At 25.2% G+C, this 9,406-nt stretch overlaps 5 protein-coding genes across 5 annotated transcripts; all 5 read left to right on the top strand.

The window, feature by feature from the left end:
- Positions 1-1,601: 1,601 nt before the first annotated feature.
- OCT59_010968 (uncharacterized protein) lies at positions 1,602-1,922 on the top strand (the record flags this gene model as incomplete). The annotated part of the gene is made up of 1 exon (XM_066136215.1): positions 1,602-1,922. The coding sequence occupies one exon, from the start codon at positions 1,602-1,604 to the stop codon at positions 1,920-1,922; it is 321 nt and encodes a 106-aa protein (XP_066000863.1).
- A 119-nt stretch (positions 1,923-2,041) lies between these two features.
- On the top strand, positions 2,042-3,094 carry OCT59_010967 (uncharacterized protein; the record flags this gene model as incomplete). Its single annotated transcript, XM_025310099.2, has 2 exons — positions 2,042-2,442; positions 2,620-3,094. The coding sequence occupies 2 exons, from the start codon at positions 2,042-2,044 to the stop codon at positions 3,092-3,094; spliced, it is 876 nt and encodes a 291-aa protein (XP_025186161.2).
- Positions 3,095-3,238: 144 nt separating this feature from the next.
- On the top strand, positions 3,239-3,514 carry OCT59_010966 (uncharacterized protein; the record flags this gene model as incomplete). The annotated part of the gene is made up of 1 exon (XM_066136213.1): positions 3,239-3,514. The coding sequence occupies one exon, from the start codon at positions 3,239-3,241 to the stop codon at positions 3,512-3,514; it is 276 nt and encodes a 91-aa protein (XP_066000862.1).
- Positions 3,515-4,168: 654 nt separating this feature from the next.
- On the top strand, positions 4,169-4,514 carry OCT59_010965 (uncharacterized protein; the record flags this gene model as incomplete). Its single annotated transcript, XM_066136212.1, has 2 exons — positions 4,169-4,199; positions 4,306-4,514. The coding sequence occupies 2 exons, from the start codon at positions 4,169-4,171 to the stop codon at positions 4,512-4,514; spliced, it is 240 nt and encodes a 79-aa protein (XP_066000861.1).
- Positions 4,515-5,850: 1,336 nt separating this feature from the next.
- Positions 5,851-6,737, top strand: OCT59_010964 (uncharacterized protein; the record flags this gene model as incomplete). Its single annotated transcript, XM_066136211.1, has 2 exons — positions 5,851-5,901; positions 6,267-6,737. 2 exons carry the CDS (start codon positions 5,851-5,853, stop codon positions 6,735-6,737), a joined length of 522 nt encoding a protein of 173 aa, XP_066000860.1.
- Positions 6,738-9,406: the final 2,669 nt, after the last annotated feature.

The raw sequence follows: 9,406 nt of genomic DNA, 5'->3' as shown, positions 1-9,406 counted from the left end.
GTTTGCGTAGAGTTTATAAATATATGAGATTTATTTTTAAAAAATAAATAATTATTATATACCAGAATTTTATAATTTTTTTTAATTACGATTTCGATAAAAATCTATTGTATGTGACGGGTGATCAAATTAGATCGAATTATCATTTATCGATCTTTTTTTTTGAAAATTTATACCGAAATTTATTATTTGTTTTTATTTTATTTTATTTTTCTATTTTTTTCGGTTTCTAAAACCGAAATTTATTTTTTTATTTATTTTTTTTTGGTTTTTTAAACCGAATGTTAATTTTTTTTTATATTTTTTTTAGTTTCTAAAACCAAAATATAATTTTTTTTTATTTTTTTTCAGTTTTTTAAACCAGAATTTATTTTTATTTTATTTCTTTTTCGGTTTTTAAAACCAATTTTATTTTATTTTTTTTATTTCTTTTTCAGTTTTTTAAAACCGATTTATTTTTTTTTACTTCTTTTTCAGTTTTTAAAACTGATTTTATTTTTTTTATTTCTTTTTCAGTTTTTAAAACTGATTTTATTTTTTTTTCAGTTTTAAAAACATTTTTTTACTTTTTAAAAACCCGTTTTTTTTTAACTTTAAAGATTCCAGTCGGACTGTAACTTGAAAGTGAAACGGTAAGTGTTTATAAATGGTGAGTGGGTGAGTAGGTTATGATAAATATGTAAGAATGCTACTAACATTCTTTACTTTGTAGGTTTTGGACTGGAACTTGGAATTTTAAGATGGGTAAGTGTTTTAAAAGGAGGAGAGAATTGATTTTAATTAATTTTTCTTGTATAAAAACGTTCACTAACATTCTTACTTTTGTAGGTTTTGGACTGGAACTTAATATTAAAGACAGGTGGGTAGTGTTTTTAAAAAAAAGAGTGTGCTGAATTTTTTTTTTATATGTAAGACCATTACTAATATTTTTTTGGCTTTTCTTTTATAGGTTTCAGACTGAAACTTGGAATTCAAGACAGGTAAATGTTTTTAAAGGAAAAAGAAAGTGGACTTTAGATTTTTTTTTATATAGCTAACATTCTTTAACATCTTTTTTTGTAGGTAAATGTTTGGAAGAAAGAAGCGGGATTTGGTTTTTATACAAGAATGTTTGCTACTTTACTAACATTTTTTATTATCTCTTTTCTTAGATTTTAGACTGGAGCTTGGAGTTGGAACTTAATATTATACTAGTAGAAACAGAATTTCGAATATAAATAAAAGAAAATTTTTATTGACAATAAAAACTATAAATTGTAATTTCTGCAAATAAATATGTTAAAAATAATACATTTTATTATTTAATTGCATACGATATAACAGTAATTAAAATTAAAATATAAAAAATGTTAAATTGGCTACAAAAAAAAATTTTTTTTTAACTAAAATTTGAGTTTGCGTAGCGTTACTATGAAAAAAAAGTTGCGTAAAGTTAATAGTAAACGCATGCTGATCATTTGTAAGTTATATTAGTATTGTTCGGGGTCCTATGGCAATCATATGAATACTTAAAAACTAATCAATATTACCTTCAATCACCAACTAGTATTGCTGAATATATTGACGCATTTCCTAAATTTTTAAAAGTATTCTTTGAAAAAATGTTTTTAAAATTAGAGGCAAAAAAAATAATTCATTCCAACCGAAAAAAATTACTACAAAACAAACCTTTAAAACAATCTGATCCTCAAAAAATAAACAAACCCATTTCCTTTTTACTTTCAGTATTAGTAGGATATGCATTTCCTTACTTTGACCTTTGGCTTCCTACTAGTATATTAACATCTTTATGTAGAAGACTAAAATTGATTTCTTCACTCCATTCATTATTAATAAAATGTTCAATTATTGGACATACAAATCGTCATGAACGCCAGTTGGAAAAGACTAGAATGCAAAATATTGATCCTACAAAACGATAATAAAAGGAAATAATATATTTAACCTGACTGTTATTGATAACATAGACTTCAAAGAAGTAAGTTTTGGATTTAATAATATATATGATGTAACATGTGGACCCTTCCATGCAACTTTAAGAATGGTATTTCAATCAACATTGCCCATATCTATTAATGAAATGCCTAAAGAAATTAGAGAATTAAATGCTGATACTCCTCTTTTTGGAATGACACTAGGAATGCGTGTAATGCAAAATAAAGTTGATAGTATTTTTGAAAGATTACTAAATTTTAAGATGAGTAAAAGTGAAAATCTAAGTTATAATAAAAACTTGGATGTTGAAATAATTGAAAAAGAAATTATTACTCAATGTGATTTTGGTTGTTTGATTCCACCTCCTAATGTAGTTATTTTAACTCCTACCGGCTCTCCAAATGATGATAATAAAATTTTTTGTATTACACAAATGTATAAAGAAGAATTTTCATTGAATGATAATAAGTATCTAGATATTTGTGCAGATGTGGCTATATTCAGAAGGTTGATTAAATCACATGCTCGATGGAAAAAAATAAGACCTATATTAGGTCAATGGCACACTTCGAAAAACATGCTTAATGTTATACTTACTATTTTTTTAAGCTATGGGATCTTTTATTTAGCTACAGCAATTGGTATTTGATTTTTAGACAAACTTTAGGCTATTGTTGACTATAGATCAACAAGAAGAATATTGGAATTGGTATGGGTTGCTACTGGAATAGCAATTCACATTTATGCAAAAATAAAGAATATCGGTATTGAAGAAATTCTAACTGGACCAACAGATCAAAATATATGTATCAAAGCTTGGTATTTCTATTATCAATATTTTACAATATGGAAAAGTCATCTTATTGGTATATGTATTGGTAACTATAACTTGCAACGTAATAGTTTAACAGCCTTTGCACCTCTTTTTCCTGTCACAGGAAAAAATAATTATACAACTTCAGTAGTTCATTTTCTATCCATTCTTAAGAAATATCTTAATTTAGAAAGAAAATTCCAATATTGTGCTTCTATTAATCTGGCAAGAAAAGGTCATTATCCAGCATTTGATGAAGCTTTGAAGACATATGGCATTGGATATATTAAACAAAATATAATTGGAAATATTATTGATCAAGAAAATTTAAATCTTCAAATCTGAACCACTCAGGAAGAAAAAGAAAGAATTGATACATTATTAAACGAATTTTTAGATCCATATAATTATGATAGAAAAGATTGTAAGGTAAATAATCGAATTGATCCTCTATGGAAATTAATAGAAAATTTAGTAAAAGTATTTCAAATGGATAATTATATAGAACATGAACTTTTTATGAAAAACCCACCTTCACAATTAACTCCAGAAGGATTAGTAAAATTAAATAATGCATATAAAGAAGAGTTAAAAAGAATAAAAGAAATATATCATCAGGAAGTTATTAAAACTGAACGGATAAACACAAAGGGAAGACACCATTTAGAAATAGTTAAAACAGATATAAAATCAATGAAACCTTCACAAAAAAGAAAACTCTTGAAGGAAATAATAAAAACACACCTTGCTCTACATCTCAATTAAGCAATAAAAATCTTCAACAATTTTCTCTTAAAAATTCAAATGGATAATCAAACACTTCAAATATTGAAAATCCTGTTTCTAAACGTCAAAGAGTAATTACAACAGACAAAGAAAAAGAAATATTAAATCCTTTGTTGCTTAAAAATACAATGCCAACAAAAGAGAAAATTAATAATATCCTAAAAAATTTATTATCTGCATGGGATAATCAAAGAGTTAAACGTTATTATAACAATAATAAGATAACTAAAAAAAAATTAAATGACAACAATTAAATAAACTCATAAACATTATCTTTTTGAATTATATACAATGCACACAGTTTAAAGCCAGGTAATTTCAAAGGAAAACTTGAAATGAATAGAAAAAAAATTTTTTATATTAAATAAAAAATTTAAACCTGCTATTTGATAGAATATTACTTTGTAATCCCTATGAAAAGTTTTTATACTTAAAATATACTTAAAATAAGTATCAATTTTAATTCGTAATATACTTATAATATACTTAAAATATGCCTAAAATACTTTCAAAATATACTTTTAATATACTTGTTTTTTGTTCAAGTACTTAAATTATACTTAAAGTATACTTAAACTAGAATTTAAGTACAATATAAGTGTATTTTTTACATATTTAAAATATTCTTAAAATATGCTTAAATTAAAATTTAAGTACAATATAAGTATATTTTTTTAATCTTTAAACCGCAATCTGAATATACCCTCCAAAAAAGAGAAATGTACAACTTAAATTTGCTCGAGATATAAAAAAGCAGAAGTGCTTGTTAGTTGAACAAACTGAACAGAATATTTCATTAAAGGATAGTAAAAATAGTAAAGATAATAAAGAAAATGAACAGTTAACGGATAGTGAATTAGAGGATATTGTATGGAATGATGAGGAGTTTGAAGATAAACTTAACAAACTCTCTCCAACAGCTTTTGAAACAATATTAACTGCTGCTAAAAAACCAGGACCCCAGACATCACATATATAACTCATAACTGATCTGCATAAATTTAAGTACTTTTTGCTCCTGCTAAAATAGACCTAATTTGCTAAAAATCAAATTATCACATTTCAAATCTATACTAATTTACTAAAACCCAAAATATGAGTTAATAATCTTTTCTTTTATTATCAATAAAAAAATAAATAATTAATATAAATTAAACTGCCAATTTTTATAATTAAAATATGTAGATTATAGATAAAATAATAATTAATAAAAATAATAAATTAAATAAATAATTATTAAAAAATAAAATGTTGTGAAACTAAACGGACGGTTTTTGGCCCACATTATGCTTAATTTTGGCCGGAATTATACTTAATTTTGGCCAAAATATAACCCAGACCCTGAACTAATATTTTTAAAAAATATTATTTATAAAGTTAAAAAAAAAAGGATAAGTTAAATTTAAAAAAAAGTACCAATTTGCTCAAATATAAAATATGACTTTTAAAATCAATACAATTTGCTAAAACTCATAATTATGACTATTAATTAATTTTCAATCAATTTGCTCTATCTAAAATTATGAGTTTAACCTAATTTTGATTGAATTTACTAAAACTCAAATGTAAGTTATATATGTGATGTCCGGGATCCTAAAAAACCTAATATTTTTCACGCAGTTCAGCCTATTTCTTATACTGGAAATTCATTAAAAACATAACGCCGAAAAAGAGCAGAACACAAGATTGCTGCGCAAGGCACAAACCCGGTAACCTCTTTTTTTAAAAAAGATAAAATTCCAGAAATTTTAAAGCCTAATGATAATGATTCTGAAAATCAAACTGCAAATTTAGATTTTGAATCAATTTTATTAAATTTAAAAGCTCTTCTTAATGATAAAACTCTTTCAATTCAAAGCAGAAATCGGTTACAGCTCATTTTTCAATTTATTAATTTACGTAAAATGGGATATAAAACAATGAATACAAGTTGAATTATTGCTAAAAGTATTAGAAAAGGAAAATATCAAGTAGAGTTAATTCGTGTTTAAACAAAGAATTTTTTGAAAAATAAAACAATTCCAACATCTAAACGTAGTAAATATCAAAAAATTAAAAGCCTTTTATGGAATGAAAATGTGAATAAAATGATTTTAAAATATCTGTGAAGTAAAGGATGTGAAGTAATAATTAAAGACTTCAAAATTTATGTGGAAGAAACTGTTTTTCCAGCAATTGGAATTGAACAAAAAAAAACTGCGCATATTTGGCTTAATAAACTTGGCTGGTTTTTCCAAATTAGTAAAAAAAATATTTATTATGATGGACATGAATGTTCAGATATTATTGCTTACTGAGAAAATTTTTTATTGGAAATGAAAGCACTTGAAAAATTAATGCCAAAACCGATGGATGAAGATATTACAGTAATTATTGAACCATAAATCCTAATGAAAAAAAGCATATTTTGGTAACGCATAATGAATCTGTATTTTATGCAAATGATGGGAAAAAAATATATTGGGGCTCTAAAGATCATACTCTTTTAAGAAAAAAGGAAAATGGATTAAGTCTTCATATCAGTGACTTTTTAACTGAGATTGATAATCGTTTAAAATTTAAAGATGAAGAAGCATGTGTTATAATGAAACCTGATAATAACTATGATGGATGATGAACAAACAAAGATTTAGTTAAACAGGGATGTTACATTAATTTATTTTATTCTTTTTTTTGAAAATTTAGCATATTTTATTATTTTTAATAGACAATATTATTTTATATGCAATAGATAGTGAAAAAAGCAATTCCTATTTTTGAGCAAAAATATCCTGATTCTATAGGTGTATTTGCATTTGATAATGCTACAAGTCATGCTGCCTATGCACCTGATGCTTTGATTGTACATCATATGAATCTTAATCCGGATGGTAAAAAAAAGTTTAAAAATGGATTCAAATCTGATGGGGAAATTCAATCAATGCATCTTTCAGATGGGCGTCCAAAAGGTATCAAATTAGTGTTAGAAGAGAAAGGATTATGGAAAAAAGAGTTAAAAAGAATTTGTTCTGAATGCAAAATTCATTCACCCACAAAAAATGATTGCTGTGCTGTTAGAATTCTCTCTCTTCAACCTGACTTTGCCGCACAAAGACCCTTAATTCAAGAAATTATTGAAGATCGAGGTCATAAGATTATTTTTTACCCAAAATTCCATTGTGAATTAAATTTTATTGAACAATTTTGGGGTGCAGCAAAATAATTTACACGAAATAATTGTGATTATACTTTTAAAGAATTGGAGAAAACGGTTCCTGATGCTTTAAATTCAGTACCACTAATACAAATTCAAAAATATGCTAGGCGAAGTTGGAGATTTATGGATGCATATAAGAAAGGATTAAAGGGAATAGAAGTTTTATTTATATGCAGTTAAAAAATATAAATCTCACAGACGTATTCCAAATAATATATAATTAACGTATAAATAACAATATTAATAAATTTATAATATGTAATAAGTCACATGATTTATATATCAAATCATATGATATCTATATGGTTGAAAATTTGGCCACTTTTTTGCATATTACCTAGCTTTAAACTGTGCGCATTATATAAATCAATAATTTAACTTTACGTAAAAACTGTTAAGTTAACTGCTTTTTATGGCTTATGTTTATCAAAAGAGCATATTTTATTTATCTAATGCAATCTTATAAAACCTCAGCTTTAGAAGGATCTTGAACAAATGCTCCAAAAATTTGATAAACTTCGCATTTCATTTATTTTTTTTTTAATAAGAATTTCTTAAAAAAAATTGTACAGCTCGAGCACCCTAGTCACATCAAGTTTTAAAGCCTATTTTTAAATGAGCATAAAGTTCAAAAAATTAAATATTTTTTAAAATACTCTTCATATTTTAATAGATTAGATTAAAGGCTACAAAATTATAATTTAGTTTTTCTAATTGGATTAATATATAAAAAGTTATGTGCATTTTATTTTAGCAAAAAATTTATATGTTCATATATAAAATATTCTGAATTTGGCCATTACATTTTTGATATAAATTTAAATTTCAATGCTTTTTAATGTAAAAATTCACACTGAAATTTGAAATAAAATTTGATAGCTGACGAATCAAAGAGAAAAAAACACATAAAGAAACTTGCAGAAAAAAAACGTAAAAATATTCTCATAAAAATTGTGACTATTCTTAGATTGGTTTACAATTAGTTGTACCAATTAGTTCCATTATCTCAAATTAAAGCATTTGCAAAAAAGTCATATGGGTATATGGATGTATATTGAAAAAAATTGGATGAAAAACAAGCAGAATATGCAATTAAACGTTGTAAACGGCCAAATATCAAGTACGAAAAGAAGATAAAATTCAACCACCAAATGTAATTATCAAGTATTAAGAACGAACGAATTAATCGTGGATTGGCGTGGATGGATAAATAATTAGCCGAAAAGGATAAACATTTAAGAAGAGTAATGATCTACATGATGTAATATTTATTGAATGATTGACAAAGAACCAATAGGATAAATAGAGTCGATCATTTGCGGCTTAGCGATCTTTAACAATGAGAACGACAAGAAAGAATAATTATAAGCCACAAAAGGTAGATTATGAGCGAAACACATAAAGTGGATTAAAAGAATATATAAAATAATGTCAGAAAGATTGGAGAACACAAAATAATATAGAAGATGATATGAAAAGATGGCATAAAGATGGAATATAAAAGATAACATATTAAAAAGAACATATATAAAAGATAACACAGCCACAAAAGATGAATTATATCTTTACGACATAATATTTGAAAGATTATTTTAAAGAAAAGATAGCACAGCCATAAAAGATGGGTTATAAATTATTTCTTTACGATGTAATATTTGAATAATAGAAAAGATAATATATAAAATAATATATAAGATAGCATAATATATAAGATAGCATATTAAAAGATAGCGTATTTAAAATATAGATAGTATATTAGAAAGATAGTTCAAAGATAATATGTAAAGAACATAAAAGATAGTATATAGATAGAATAGAAAGTAGCATAAAAATTGTATATATAGAGAACGGAATTCAAAGTAATTCCACAGTTCGCATCCACAGAACTCAATAAAATATAAGTTTCATTTAATTATTCGTTAATGAAGTTTAATATTAATTAAAGGTAATAGGTTCGCCCTAAACTTTAATTAATGTTGGATTAATTAATTTTTAATCAATGAAATTTTAAGAAGATTTAAATATATGTTTTGAAAAGTGATAATTCGTAGCGAGAGCTATTGAAGTTTGAAATTAAAGGTAAAAGTGGATATAATTTGAGGAAAGAGAAGTACATTTTATTTTATATCGTTTAATGTTTTATATTACTAACGCTATTTATTTTGTGAACCAAGAATGTTGTTGTTATATGTTGTATATGTTGTTGTATGTCGTTGTTAATCGTGTTTGTTAATTAATTGCTCGCTCGTTTAATTGTTCGTTCGTTCGTTTGTTTGTTCGCTCATTCGTTCGTTCGACCATGAGAATGCCCGTTCGATGTGGCAACCTTGTAAATTGATGACAGGGGGAATTGGGGGATCTCATATGGTGCGTGACTCGCAAGAAATGATCGTAAATCACATGATTATTATTATAATGAATATGAAAATTTAATTTCGTTAGTAAGTCACTGATAGGTATTATTAATCAATATTTTATTTTTAGAATTTATTTTTAGATTTCAGGTTTTGACGAGTTCAAAAGGAACCAATAAATCAATGAGGATTTAACGAGTTAAGAACTTGAAAAGGCGAAAGATTGGAGTTTGGAGTTGTGCAAGTAATCACTTAATCGATAGAAAGCACAAGAATGTTTCTTTCGGGAATAAAGTACCTGAGAAATTTCATAAGGAGATG

Source organism: Rhizophagus irregularis, chromosome 19 (genome assembly GCF_026210795.1).
Source record: "Rhizophagus irregularis chromosome 19, complete sequence".
NCBI classification, from domain to species: Eukaryota; Fungi; Glomeromycota; class Glomeromycetes; order Glomerales; family Glomeraceae; genus Rhizophagus; species Rhizophagus irregularis.
This window is presented reverse-complemented; position numbering and strand designations above follow the sequence as displayed.